General features: G+C 40.1%; 1 protein-coding gene across 1 annotated transcript; it reads left to right on the forward strand.

Moving 5' to 3' along the window:
• Positions 1 to 7,649: 7,649 nt before the first annotated feature.
• LOC105869721 (olfactory receptor 7D2) lies at positions 7,650 to 8,588 on the forward strand. Its single transcript, XM_012761758.2, has one exon. The coding sequence runs from the start codon at positions 7,650 to 7,652 to the stop codon at positions 8,586 to 8,588; it is 939 nt and encodes a 312-aa protein (XP_012617212.2).
• The last annotated feature ends 6,922 nt before the right edge of the window (positions 8,589 to 15,510 follow it).

A 15,510-nucleotide genomic window follows, 5' to 3' on the forward strand; every position in this document is an offset into this window, starting at 1 on the left:
ACTTTTAGCAGAGATGGTATCTTGCTCTTGCTCAGGCTGGTCGAGAGAGAGTTATTTTAATTTTATAATAAAAGGATTACATCCCAGAAAAGCATTTACCACACTTAGCTATATATTTGATGTCACCGAAATGTATTTCTGCAAACCCCACAGATTTTTGTGCATTTAATTTTAAAAGATCTATCAGTCACTGATGGGTGTATGGATAAAGGAAATGTGATATATACATACAATGAAATATTGTGTGGCCTTAAAAAAGAAGAACATTCTGATACATACTACAACATGGATGAACCCTGAGAACATTATGCTAAGTGGAATGAGCTGGTCACAAAAAGACATATACTGTATGCTTCCACCTATGCGTAGAGTAGCAAGAATAATAAGAGACAGAAAGTAAAATAGTGATTATCATGGCCTGGAGGGAAGGAGGATGGGGAGTTAGTGTTTCATGGGGACATAGTTTCAGTGTGGGAAGATCAAAAGAGTTACAGAGACAGGGCCGGGCTCGGCGGCTCACGCCTGTAATCCTAGCACTCTGGGAGGCCGAGGCAGGTGGATTGCTCAAGGTCAGGAGTTCGAAACCAGCCTGAGCAAGAGCGAGTCCCCCGTCTCTACTATAAATAGAAAGAAATTAATTGGCCAACTAATATATATATATATATATATATATATATATATATATATATATATATATATATAAAATGAGCTGGGCATGGTGACGCATGCCTGTAGTCCCAGCTACTCGGGAGGCTGAGGCAGAAGGATCACTCGAGCCCAGGAGTTTGAGGTTGCTGTGAGCTAGGCTGACGCCACGGCACTCACTCTAGCCTGGGCAACACAGCGAGACTGTGTCTCAAACAACAACAACAACAAAAAAAAAACAGAGTTATGGAGATGTATGGTCGTGATGATTGCACAACATTATGAATGTATTTAATACTACCAAACTGTACACTTAACAATGGTTAAGATGGTAAGTTTTATGCTATAGATATTTTACTACAAAAAAAGTTGAAAACATTGTTCAGTCCCTCCCAAACCCATTGTACATAAAATACTCCCCATCACGCTACCAAAATTGCTCTTTCTAATGTTTTCCACACCACTGACTGCAACAGATTTTGTTCAGCCTTTATTTTACTTGGCCTCATAGCATTATTTCACATGGTTGACTTCCCCTCTCTTTTGAAACAGGACTTTCTGTACCTCCTGCAGCGGATACCATCGCAAGGAATTCACTGCAGACAGACGCATGTCTATTTTTGTTTTGTGTTACTTTGAGCACCTGGCTGTTGGAGCTACGGGGAGATGAGTGTTTGTAGTAGAAGCGCATTCCTGAGGGAGAACCTCTTTATCTCAAAGCCAAATCAATAGTGATGAAAGTTCTTCCAAGAAGAAAGACGACCCCATGGGGAGAATGGAAAAGGAGATAATCTACCTGGCCCTAAAGCTGCCCTGTTGGAGACATAATCAGGCTGTGTTGTTCCTTTTTGCAATTTTCTCTTCGTCCCAAGGGAGCTGAATTTCTTGGAGAGCAGAACACCACAAAGATAATTCATGTAATGAGGAGCGATGAGGAATCAGTCCCCCTGGGCTTGAACAACCATAAATACTTCCATAGAAGCCCTTACCTGGTCAGTTTCCTGAAACCTGACAAGGTGAGGACCACGTGGGCTCCTTAGAGATGTGAGTTAGGATGACTTCATGGCAAGTTCCATCTCCCTGCCTTTCCCTTCTAGAGTCTGTCTTCAGCATCCAACAGTCAGAGGAGAAAGATGTTGTACAAACATTTTTTTTTTTTTGAGCAATGCCAGCTGAGTAAATCACACAGTCCTAGTGACTACTGTGTAGGAAGATTTTTTTTTTTTTTAATTTCGGCATATTATGGGGGTACAGATTTTAAGGTTTCAATAAATGCCCATTTCCCCCCCTCCCCCCAAAAGTCTGAGTCTCCATCATGACCATCCCCCAGATGGTGCACATCTCACTCATTATGTATGTATATACCCGCCCCCTCCCCCCTGCCCAATACCCTATTACTGTAGCACCTATGTGTCCACTTAGGTGCTACTCAGTTAATACCAGTTTGCTGGAGAATATATCTGGTGCTTGTTTTTCTTAAAATTAGTGTGGGAAGAAACAGAGATGGAGGTAACACAATTTATAATGTCACATGACGATTGTTTTTAAGTCTCTGGAGTTTATCTCCCTGGTTATTTATATCTTTTTTTTTAAAAGATTCTATTGCAACTGTTTTCTGACACCTCCGGCTCTGGTGCCCCTTCATTCTGGAAACTAGTGGCTTTCTCAGCGTCATTAGGAATTGGCACTCCCTCACGTGTGTCGCGTTTTCAAGAGTTTCCAAAATACTGGCAAACGCCTTCCTCATTTTTCTCTGGTACAGTAGTTCTCCAAGTGGGGTTTCCAGAGCAGCAACATTAGTACCACCTGGGAGCTTGTTAGAAATGCACACTAACGGGCCTGGGATGGGGCCAAGCAATCTGTTTTGTTTTGTTTTTTAGAGACAGGGTCTCACTCTGTCGCCCAGGCTGGAGTGCAGCGGCGTGATGATCATAGCTCACTGCAGCCTCAAACTCCAGAGCTCCAACAAGCCACCTTCCTCAGCTTCCTGAGTAGCTAGGGCTACAGGTGCCCACTGCCAGCTAATTTTTTAAAACAAAATATATATATATATTTTTTTTTTTGTAGAGATGTGGTCTCACTATTATTGTCCAGGTTAGTCTCAAACTCCTGGGCCTCAAGCAATCCTCCCATCCTGAGAATACAGGTGTGAGTCACCATGCCTAGCCTGCAATCTGGTTTAACAAGCCTTCCAGGTAACTCTAGTGCACACTAAAGTTTGAAAACTTAGGCTCCAGCAAAGTACTTGGTTTTCCACCCAACCTGCATGGTCAGTCAGTTTCTATTAGATCGCAGACACTTCAATTCAACAAGTAAGTACGAAATGCCCACTGTGCGCCGCCTGTCATCTGTATTGTCATTGCAATTGTGGATGGGCATCTTCTTTCTCTTATCTTTTCTAAGGGTTGTTTGCAGATACATAAGAAAGCTGATGATGCTGATGAGTTGCGATTGTGTTTAAGTTGACTTTCATTAGTGTTCTAAGCAGGCAATCCGACAGCGTCTGATAGTGACCAATTCGGGGTTTGATTTTTCCATTATGATGTTCATTTCCTTTTCTGGTCTTATGGCATTTCTTTTGAATGACTAGAATTGATGTTAAATAATAATGATAGCAGCCGGTATATTTTCCCCTTTCTGATTTTTGTCTGTTGCTGTTGTTGTTTTAAGGGTTCACTGATGGATCTTGGTTTAACACAGCAGCAGTATCCTTCTTTTCTGCATGGTAGAAATTCATTCTGTTCCTTTCCCTTCAATGGATGTTAAATTTTATTAAATGAACTTTAGTTTATGTTAAAACTCTGATTTTCCCCCCTGCATTGCTATATTCATACATACACTGTTATCCAGTTTTCTAATATTAAATAGGCTATTTTTTTTTGCATTCATATGATGAACATCTATTAGTAATGGAGTGTGTCATTTTATCAAACAGATAACTTGATCTTACTCCTTTTTCAGGCTTTTGCACGTAGGGTCAATGTAAGATTAACTCATAGATTTCTTGTTTGTGTTACACACAGTCCTGTTTGGTCCCAGACGTCATTCGGCTCTCTGTGCTCTTTGGGTACAAAGCCCTGGGGAAACCAAGATAAAGTATAATGATCTCAGATGTGATCTGGATTTTGTGTAGGTTTATGAATCAGTAGCAAGGGGGACAGATGTGAATCAAATAATCCCATACGCAAATGCAAAAGCATGCTTATGATTTGTGCAATGAAGAAAATAAAGAAGATTAGAAGGCACAGACGAGGGAGATTGTACTTGGTGGGCCAGCTTGGGGGGCGTGCAAGGAAGGCTTCTCTGAGGACGTGATGTTGGATTGGATTGCTAAGGACAGGAAGTATCACAGGATTGCAAAGGTGCCAAGGGAGGGGCACCCCAGAAAGGAGGGAATCATTGTATTTTTAGGACTTTTAAGAAGGCAACAATGTTGCCTTGTAAAGGCTACTCTGTTGCTTGATCAGACTGAACGACTGGCAGCAACCAGCCAGTGCAGGTCCTGGTGGACCACAATGAGTCGTTCACCCTCACACACAGGGAAAACCTCTTACAAGGGCTGGATGGATGACATAGGTGTGATGTTGGTGACAATTTCTTGTCCACCTAATTTTTTGTTATTTGTATATTCTGTTTTCTTGAATTAGATGTCTAGTTCCCTTGGGGGAAAAATGTCCATTTCTATGAGTTTTACATTGTAACATCTACTTGCATACAATAATCTCTACTAATTTATAATGTTTCCTCTATGCGTCTTGAAGGTTTTTTTTTCTCATTTTCTGCAAATGTATTTGTGCTTTCTTTTTCTCTTTCTTTTTTTTTCCCCCCACAATGGGCTAATCAGATGTTTGCATGTTTCACTGACCTTAATTCCAGAAATATGTTCTTGTGTTCTGGCTCAATTCTCTTTGTTTTTTTGTTTGTTTGTGTGTGTAATTAATTAATACTCCATTGCTACCTTTTCTCTGACAGTATATGAGATTGTTATTTCAATCCTCACTTGACCAAACCAGGCATTATTATTTTAAAATAGAATCTCTCTTTGTCATAGTTGAAAATGACACACCCATCTCGATTCAGTTTTGACTTTGTCCACCCTTAGTAGTAAGGGTGGACAATTCACTGTGTTATTATTGCTTTTAATGTTTGGTTTTAATTAGGACTGTTTCATTATTGATTTTAATTAAAACTGTGTATATTAGAGATATTCATTAATATTTCTCTGCCATATAGATTCAACATAGTTATTTTCATATTTCCTTTTCTTTTCTTAATTGTACATATTCATGGAGTACATTTAATATATGGTAATCATATCAGGGTAATTAGCATTTTCATCATCACAAATATTTATCATTTCTTGTGTTGGGAACATTCAATATCCTCTTTCCAGCTATTTAAAATTATAATATTATATCATTGTTAATTATAGTCATCCTACAGTGGTATAGAACACCAGAACTTATTCCTTTTATCTAACTATAATTTTATCTTCTTTTACAAATCTCTGGTGCTTTTTTTTACAGTAGGACACTTAGTTTATTTTTTTAATAATTAATAAATAAATGAATAATTTTATTTAATAAAGCCTTAGCTAAGATGAGAGAGGAATGTTGTTAGCCTTACATGCATAGCTTAGAAAATAAGAAGGGTTGAACATCAATGATCTATGTCTATATACCTCAAGAAGTGAGAAAAAGGACGGCACATTATATACAAAGAAAGCAAAGAAAAATTAATCATGATCAGAGCAGAGATGAGTGACATAAAAAAACAAAATACAATGGAATTAGATCTCTAGTTCCCTTGGGAAAAAAAATGTCCATTTCTATGGGTTTTACATTTTAACATCCACTTGTACACAATGATCTCTACTAATTTATCATGTTTCCCCTATGTGTCTTAAAGGTTTTTTTCTCAATGGAGAAAATCAACAAAGACAAAAGATGGTTTTTTTTAAAAAGATAACACCTTTGGGAAACTTCTGCTGAAATAATCACAAAAAGCACTTAAAAGATCACTGAGAACTGTAAACATCTTTATAGCAGAACATTTGAAAATTTACATAAAACAAAGTCCTAGAACAATGCAAGTCCTCATAACTGACTCAAGAGCAAACAAAATCTGAATACCCCTACATCCATTTAAAATTTTTAAAAAATTTTTAATTATTATGGGTACATAATAGTAACATATATTAACAGAGTACGTGTGATGCTTTGTTAGAGGTGTACACTTTTAAATAACAAAAGAGTAGAACAGAAATGTTCCTAACACAAAGCAATGATAAATGCCCTCTGTCTCTTTTTAAAGTTAAACGCGTCATTTAAATCTTGCCACAAAGAAACTTCAGGTCCATCAGATGTCACTGTGTATTTATTCAAACATTTAAGAAAAATATAATGCCAACCATCTTCTAGATGATACAAGAATATGTAACAATTCTCAACCCATAAGACTGACATTACACAGACCTGGAAAAATTACAGACCAATCACCCTTATGAACATGGAGACAAAAATTCCAGGATGCAAGCACCTTTCGGAGTGGGTTAGTGTTTGCTTCTGCCTGGGGCCAGGGGCGCAATTCCTCCGAGATCACTTTAGATCCGATTCCTCTGGCTTGCGCTGTCTGGGTGAATAGGCACACGCAGGCTCCAAATCCCAGCTGCAGCTTCCTTTGAAATGTGTCTCTTTTCTGACATCTTGTGGATGAATCTTCTTCCTTTTCTTTTACCTCCTACCATTTGGATCGTGAGTAAGTGCCCCTTAACTTTTTATTTGTACAAAATCTCAGATTTATGGCAAAGTGGCAAGAGCAATACAAATAGCTCCTGTGTATAGCCTTACCCAGATGCCTCAAACAGCAACATGTTACCACATTTACTGTTTTTAAAATTCCCTTCCTTCTTCCTTCTCCTCCGACCCCTCCTTCTCCTTCTCTCTCTCTCTGTAATTTTTTCAGAACCCTTTGAGAGTAAATTGCATTGAAGATCTGGTCCCTCCGTCCTCTACAAATTCAATATTTCCTGAAGACATGAACATTGTTTTGCATAACCACAGCGCAATTCATCAGAAGCACTCATACAATAATATTACCAAATCGACAGGACTCATTCCTATGCCAATGCTTACACCAATAGTGTCATCTATAGCCAAAGAGAATCCCAGATTATAATTGGTTGATATGTTTTTTTTAGCTTCCTTTAGTCTGGACCATTTCCTAGACTTTCTTTCTATCTTATGCCATTGACATTGTTGAAGGGCACAGGTTAGATTTTGTGCAGAACATCCCTCAAGCTCAGCTCGCCTTGATGTTCCCTGCTCTTTAGATTGAAATCCCGCATCTTTGGCAGGAATCCTGCAGAATTGAAGGTGTGTCCTTTTCAGTGAACCCTATCAGAAAGCACATCATATTCACTTGTCCTTTTTGTCACATTACGAAAGCTCTTTGATTACCTGACGGTGGTTGTTATAAAATAGATACTTAAGAAAGACAGTGGGGCCAAGCACAGTGGCTCATACCTGTCATCCCAACACTTTGGGAGGCTGAGGTGGGAGGATTGCTTGAGGCCAGGAGTTTGAGACCAGCCAGGGTAACATAGCAAGACCCCATCTCTACAAGAAAATTGTTTTTAAAAAGTTAGCCAGGCGCAACGGCACATGCCTGTAGTTCTAGCTACTCGGGAGGCTGAGGCGAGAGGATTTCTGGAGCCCAGGAGTTCGAGACTGCAGCGAGCTGCGATCACACCTCTGTACTCCAGCCTGGGTGACAGAGCAAAACTTGAAAATAAAACAAAATAAATATGGGTCGTTGAGATGATGGGGCTGCATGCTTTAGGATTCCATTTCAGAGTGAGAAGAGATCCAACGCTTAGACGAAACAATGCTCTTCATAAATAACTTGAGCAAAAAGCACGGTCGATGCTTCTGTTTTACAGAGGATGCCTGTTTGATGCTAACCAAGGTGGCTCTTGTCTCTTCTTTTGTGGACACTCCAGCTCCATGGAAGCAGAAAACCAAACAGAAGTCATAGAGTTCATCCTCCTCGGGCTCTCCGAGGATCTAGAGCTGCAGCCCGTCCTCTTCGGGCTGTTCCTGTCCATGTACCTGGTCACGGTGCTCGGGAACCTGCTCATCATCCTGGCCGTCGGCTCCGACGCCCGCCTGCACACCCCCATGTACTTCTTCCTCTCCAACCTGTCCTTTATCGACGTCTGCTTCAGCACCAGCATAATCCCCAAGATGCTGCTGAACATCCAGACAGGGAGCAAAGCCATCTCCTATAGGGACTGCCTCGCTCAGGTGTATTTTACCATGTTTTTTCCCATCCTGGACACCCTCCTCCTGACCGTGATGGCCTATGACCGGTTCGTGGCCATCTGCCACCCCCTGCACTACACGGTCATCATGAACCCCCGCCTCTGTGCCCTGCTGGTTTTCCTCACCTGGTTCATTGGCGTCACGACGTCCCTTCTCCATATTTCTCTGACGACGCGCCTGACCTTCTGCAAAGACCTTGACATTCCACATTTTTTCTGCGAACTGACGCAGATCCTCAAGTTGGCCTGCTCCGACACCTTCCTGCACAGCGTGCTGATATATTTCATGACAGGTGTGCTGGGTGTGTTCCCCCTTCTTGGGATCCTTGCGTCTTACTCGAGAATTGCTTCGTCCATAAGGAAGATGTCCTCATCCGGGGGGAAGCAAAAAGCCTTTTCCACCTGCGGGTCCCACCTGTCCGTCGTTTCTTTGTTTTATGGGACGGGCGTCGGGGTCTATTTCACTTCTGCGGTGACTCACTCCTCCCAGAAGATCTCGGTGGCCTCGGTGATGTACACGGTGGTCACCCCCATGCTGAACCCCTTCATCTACAGCCTGAGGAACAAGGACATGAAGGGGGCCCTGGGAAGACTAGTCGGCAAAGCAGCCTCCTGTCTGTGATATGTCCATGGACCCCACGACTGAGAAGAGTTTGGGGGCACCAAAATGGGGCACACACACAAACACCCCTTTTATCTTACTCTTAACTCTCTCAGTCCCTCTTGTTCTTTCACCCAATCCTGGAGGATCTATGACTTTGCTCTTTCCTAGTTTTTACACACTTTTTCATAACAAATCTTCCTGTAATTTGTTTGATGACATATATGCCCTATCTATTGTCCAAAAATATTGTCTTCCGTCATCTTTCTTGCTTCCACATGGGTGCGTCTTGAACTTGGGTTCAATTGGAAGCATTTACCGATAGTTTTGTTATCTCAAGTGATGGCACAGACTTCTTAAACTCACTTATTTCTATGTGATTGCCTGTGGATTTGTGTTGTTTGTGTGTATGTGTTATCAACAGTGTTTTTGTCTTTTACTGGATAAAGTATGATTAAAATACATACTAAAGTACAGATGACATTTTAGTGTTTATTACGTATGAATTCTGTGCTAAGTGCTCTCTCTCTATTATCTTATATGATTTCCCCAATGAGAATGGTTACTACCACCATTCTAGACATGAGAAAATGAGGCTCCAAGAACTAAAAACAAACAAACAGAAAAACTTTTCCAAAGTTACAGAGAGACCAAGTGGCAAAACCAAGGTTCGAACCCAGAACTCTGATCTTGAGCCCATTTTAATTTAATTTAATTTAATTTATTATATTTTATTTTTACAGAGACCAAGTGTTACTCTGTTGCTCAGACTGGGGTGCGGTAGCACAATCATACCTCACTACAGCCTGGAACTCCTAGGCAAAAGCGATTCTCCTGCCTCAGCCTCCCAAGTAGCTGAGACTACAGGCATGCGCCACCACGCCTGGCTAATTTTCATTATTATTTTGTAGAGATGGGGTCTTGCTATGTTGCCCAGCTTGAATTACTGGCCTCAAGCGATCCTCCCACCTCTGCCTCCCAAAATGCTGGGATTACTACAGGTGTGAGCCACTGTGCCTGGCCCTCATTTAACTTTAATTACCTCCCTAAAGGTCTTCTCATCTTCAAAGGCAGTTGTCACATTGGGGGTTAGGACTTCAATATATTAACTTTGGGGGCCACACAGTTCAGTCCATAACAGATGGCTTTGCAGATCTGAGAAAATTCCAACCAACTCAGAAGGGAGCTCTGGAGCAAGGGTTGCTCTTTGGAGAAGTCCCACATTGGGTAGAAACGACCAGGCCCTATTAGCCCAGGAAGAGTGTGGCCTTGAGGTAGATCCTGAATGTGATGACAGCTGGATGCTGTCATCCACCTCTGCAGTTCCCAACCCCTGGTCCATGGACCAGTGCCAGTCCGTGGCCTGTTAGGGACCGGGCTGCAGAGCTCAGTGCCCCTACCCTCCTCCATTTCCACTGTGGAAAATTTGTCTTCCAAGAAACTGGTCCCTAGTGCCAAAAAGGTTGGGGACTACTGAAACTGGATTCCTTCTAACTGAGTGGCAAATTGTTTCTTAAAGGGAGATTCAGGCCTCACACCTTCTTGGCTATCACATTTATTCTTGTGGCTATTCTAGAAAAATGATCGATGCTGGATCTCACCATTTCTTATTAACTAGAAGTTACTCGTTTCTTAATTTTTTTTTAAAAGAACATGACTAATTCTCCCAGCTAAAGCCATATAGCTTTGAAGAAAAGTTTTTCATTGATTTAATTTCTTGCTTTAGCTTAGGTTCATTCTACGTAAGAGTAAGTCAATTTTAGTATTCTATTAATTTCCATTAGATTTGCAAATCTTTAATGGAATATTACTTAATTTTCTCTTGATAATCTTTAAAGTTTCCTCTACTTCTATTATCACTCTTTGTTTATATATTTGGATATCCTCTTGTTTTTTTCTTGATAGGACTTGCCAGAAGTTTGAGTATTTTTCCCAGGAATTAGTTCTCAGTTTTGTTGATCAAATCAATTATTAGTGCTTTTTTTTTTTTTAACCACAATAAATTCTCCTCTTTTTTTTCTCTTTGCGGTTCTTAAATTTGCTTTGCAGTACTTTACATACACACATATATCTCCTTGCTCAATGAGCTGAGAGGGTATAGAATCAATGACACCCCAGTAGCAATAAGCACACTTAGTGCCCAAATCTTTGTTTCTAATACCATTATCTAATAAAAAGAACCAGAGCTCCTTGGAGAAATAGCAGATTCTAGGACTAGGGCAGGAAATAAAAAAGGTGAGCCTGGAATGTCACGTGTTGCCAGAAAGTAGAAAAGTGCTAAAAACAACAACAGAAATCCACAATGATGGGGGTGTGTCATAGGGACACAGAAGCCAAGTGAAAGAATTTCCAGTGGCCAAAGAAGAGAAAAGACCAACACATAATGAGGAGAGGACAGTCTCTTCAACAATGATGTTGGGAAAACTGGGTATCCACATGCAGAAGAATGAAATTAGACCCTTACCTCGCACCATATGCAAAAATCAACTCAAAATGGATCAAAGACTTAAATGTAAGATTCAGAGCTATGAAACTTCTAGAAGAAAATATAAGGGAAAAGCTCTATGACATTGGTCTAGGCCATGATTTTTTTGGATATGACCTCAAAAGCACAGGCAACAAAACTGAAAATAGACACATGAGATTGCATGAAACTAAAATGCTTCTGCAGACCAGAGATGGTGGTTCATGCCTGTAATCCTAGCTCTCTGGGAGGCTGAGGCGGGAGGATCGCTCAAGGTCAAGAGTTCAAAACCAGCCTGAGCAAGAGAGACCCTGTCTCTACTAAAAAAAAAAACAATAGAAAGAAATTAATTGGCCAACTAAAAATATATAGAAAAAATTATCTGGGCATGGTGGCACATGCCTGTAGTCCCAGCTACTTGGGAGGCTGAGGCAGGAGGATCGCTTGAGCCCAGGAGTTTGAGGTTGCCGTGAGCTACGCTGATGCCACAGTGCTCTAGCCCGGGGAACAGAGTGAGACTCTGTCTCAAAAAAAAAAAAAAAAAGCTTATGCAAATCAAAGAAAACAATCAATAGATTGTAGATACAATCAGCACAATGGGAGAAAATGTTTACAAACTATACATCCGATAAGGGGTTAATATCTAAAATATATGAGAAACTCAAACAACTCGATAAGCAAGAAAAAAATAACCCCATTTAAAAATGGGCAAAAGACTGGAATAGACTTTTCTCAAAAGAAGACATGCAAATGACCAACTGCTATATGAAAAAATGATCAACATCGCTAATCAATAGGGAAAAGTCCACAATGAGATACCTCACTCCTGGTAGAATGGCTGTTATAAAAAACAAACAAATAAAACCCCAAAAATAACAAGTGTTCATTAATATGTGGAGAAAAGGGAACTCTTGCATACTTTTGATGTGAAGTACATTAGTACAGCCATTATGGAAAACAGCATGGAGGTTTATCAAAAAATTAAAAATAGAACTACTATATGATCTAACAATCCCACTACTGGGCATATGTCCAAAACAAATAAAGTCATTATGTTGAAAGGATATCTGTACTCTTATGTTTATTTCAGTATTGTTCACAATAATGAAGATATGGAATTAACCTAATTGTGCACCAATACATGAATGAAGAAAGAAAATGTGGTGTATATATACACAGTGGAATGCTATTTAGTCATAAATACAAGGAAATTCTGTCATTTGTAACAACATGGCTGAACCCGGAGGACATTGTGTTATAAGCCAGGCACAGAAAGGCAAATATCACATGATCTCATTCATAAGAGGAACCTAAAAAAGTTGATCCTGGAGAAATAGTAAAATATTTGTTACCAGAGGCTAGAGTGTTCGTGGGAGGGGAGAGAATTGGAGAGATGTTAGTTAAAGGATACAAAATCACAGTTGTATTGGAGAAATAAGTTCACTAGATCCATGGTACAGCATGGTAACAGTAGTTAATGATAATATCTTGCATTCTTGAAAAATGCTAACAGAATGTATGTTAAATGTTCTCACCACAAAATGGTAACTATGTGAGGTAGTACATATGTTAATTAGCTTCATCGAACTATTCCACTATATGCATATATTTCAAAACATCATTTTGTACACTATACATACCTACAGTTTTATCTGTCAACAAGTAAATTTGGAAATAAATAAATATGAAAACAAATAATAACATAATAAATATATGAATAATATATAAATCATAAGTATCTGTATTGAAATATTTATAATAAAATAAATATATAACTAAATAATAAATAAATTTGGAAATAAATAAATAACATTTGGAAAAAAATAAGATAAAAAATTAAAAACAGAGGTCCTCTTTGCTTCCATAAATCTTTGACGCTAAGTGATCTGTAAAATCTCCAAAGACTCTCAAAGGAAGGCACATCCCAGATAGATGATGCCTGAGTTTGGTCCCTTATAGAAATTAAATTTTGGCCGGGGCTCGGTGGCTCATGCCTGTAATCCTAGCACTCTGGGAGGCTGAGGCCGGCGGATTGCTCGAGGTCAGGAGTTCGAAACCTGCCTGAGCAAGAGCGAGACCTCATCTCTACTATAAATAGAAAAAAATTAATTGGCCAACTAATATATATAGGAAAAAATTAGCCGGGCCTGGTGGCGCATGCCTGTAGTCCCAGCTACCCGGGAGGCTGAGGCAGGAGGATCGCTTGAGCCCAGGAGTCTGAGGTTGCTGTGAGCTAGGCTGACGCCACGGCACTCGCTCTAGCCTGGGCAGCAGAGCGAGACTCTGTCTCAAAAAAAATAAATAAATAAATAAAATAAAAAAGAAATTAAGTTTTTCTTCGGGGAAACCTTCTGACTTTTAAACCAAACCAAAGAAAGGAAAGAGAGTTTCTCCTTGGAGGAAAATACACTCACCTTGTCTTACAGCTGTTTCCATTAACACAAAAATTGACTCAAAATTTTCCATTTGGGGAATTTCTTTCTACCCCAAGGAAGCCGAATTGTTTGGAAGAGTGGAAAGAATAGTTTAATGAGGCACTCTGGGAATTCAACCTCTGAGACACTTGAAACTTTAAACATGCCCTTCACCTGTAATTCCCTGATCCCAGCCTTTAGGAAAACCCAAGTGGGTTTCCTAAGGACAGGTGTGAAGAACAGAGAGCTTCAGCTTTAACCAGCAGAGAGAGAGCGTGTCCCAGTGAGGGCTGGTGGGGTGACAGAGTGGGTACTGGGCTTCATCTCTGGAATAATAAGTCCCATATTTATTTAGTCCATGAAGGTGAAGTCCCTCTACTTTGAAGGTACTTTACTCTCCGCAGAGACTAGTCTTTTCCAGTACTCCTTCTTTTTCCTTCTCCCACTCTTTGAAATCCAGAGACTTTCCCCAATTAACAGTGATTTTTCTGGAGTGTCTCTTCTGCACTCTTTCCTGTAAATTGTAAGCTCCTGTTGAATTTCCTGCATCCAATTATTTATTAACTACTCAGCGAAGATCTACTATGTGTGAGGTATGGTCTATTTGTTCCTGGTGGGATTGGGTTTTTCTAGAATATTCTCTAACTACTTTTATTGGCAGATTCGACATTCCTGGCGACCCTTGTTAGTTTCATTATGTTGTTGTTGTCCTTACGTTGTAGAGTTCACCTTATCATCTACAAATATTGTAAAACTAGTTCCTACGTTCAACACTCAGTCCAATTTCCTTTTCTCGTCTTACTAAATCCTTTTCAAGGTTCAGGAGAAATAGTGTTAGATTAAAATTGGAGTAGAACTAGCTTGGCATGTTCGTGGGTTTACCACAAATACTTTAGTGGTTTAATGTAGCGTGTCCTGTTGGCTGTGGTTTAAAAATAACCTTTGATTAATGGGTTAATAAAGTGTCCTTCATTTCTTTGCTTACTGAGAGGCTCTGCCCTGGCTGATAACCGCAGTAATGGCTATTAAATTTTCTCAAATACATTTTTTCTCTTGTGATTATGCTCATGATGTCTCTTCATTGACCTGTTTTTTACGATGTATTATGTTAACAAACATTCTTATGTTAAAACAGCTTCTATGGGTATTACTAGTTCACCACGTATTATTCTTTTCAAAAAGATATGAATGCTGGCCGGGCACGGTGGCTCACGCCTGTCATCCTAGCACTCTGGGAGGCCGAGGCGGGCGGATCGCTGTAGGTCAGGAGTTCGAAGCCAGCCTGAGCAAGAGTGAGACCCCATCTCTACTATAAATAGAAAGAAAGTAATTGGCCAACTAATATATATATATATAGAGAGAGAAAATTAGCCGGGCATGGTGGTGCATGCCTGTAGTCCCAGCTACTCGGGAGGCTGAGGCAGGAGGATCGCTTGAGCCCAGGAGTTTGAGGTTGCTGTGAGCTAGGCTGACGCCACGGCACTCACTCTAGCCTGAGCAACAAAGCAAGACTCTGTCTCCAAAAAAAAAAAAAAAGATATGAATGCAAACTATTCAATTTTGATTCTATATTCAGGCATGTGATAAGCAAAAATATTTTCTTTTTTTTTCTTTTAAGTTTTTGTTTTTAATTATTACGGGATATATATATATATATATATATATATATAGTTTTTTTTGAGTCTCCCTCTGTTGCCTAGGCTAGAGTGCTGTGTCGTCATCACAGCTCACAGCAGCCTCAAGCTCCTGGGCTCAAGTGATCCTCCTGCTTTAATCTCCAAGTAGCTGAGACTACAGGCGCCTGCCAGCATGCCTGGCTAATTTTTTATTTTTAATTATTTGTAGAGACATGGGTGGTCTCACTATGTTGCCCAGGGTTGTCTCAAACTCCTGGGCTGAAGCAATCTTCCCACCTCAACCTCCCAAAGTGCTGGGATTACACCCATGAGCCAACATGGCTGAACAGCTTTGAACACTTTTAAGCAAATGTATCCATCATATTTTTGGCAATTAACCCTGCTGATTTTAATGCAATACATCCCTGCTCAAGAGCATGTACACACGA

Source organism: Microcebus murinus, chromosome 27 (assembly GCF_040939455.1).
Source record: "Microcebus murinus isolate Inina chromosome 27, M.murinus_Inina_mat1.0, whole genome shotgun sequence".
In the NCBI taxonomy this organism is placed as follows: Eukaryota; Metazoa; Chordata; class Mammalia; order Primates; family Cheirogaleidae; genus Microcebus; species Microcebus murinus.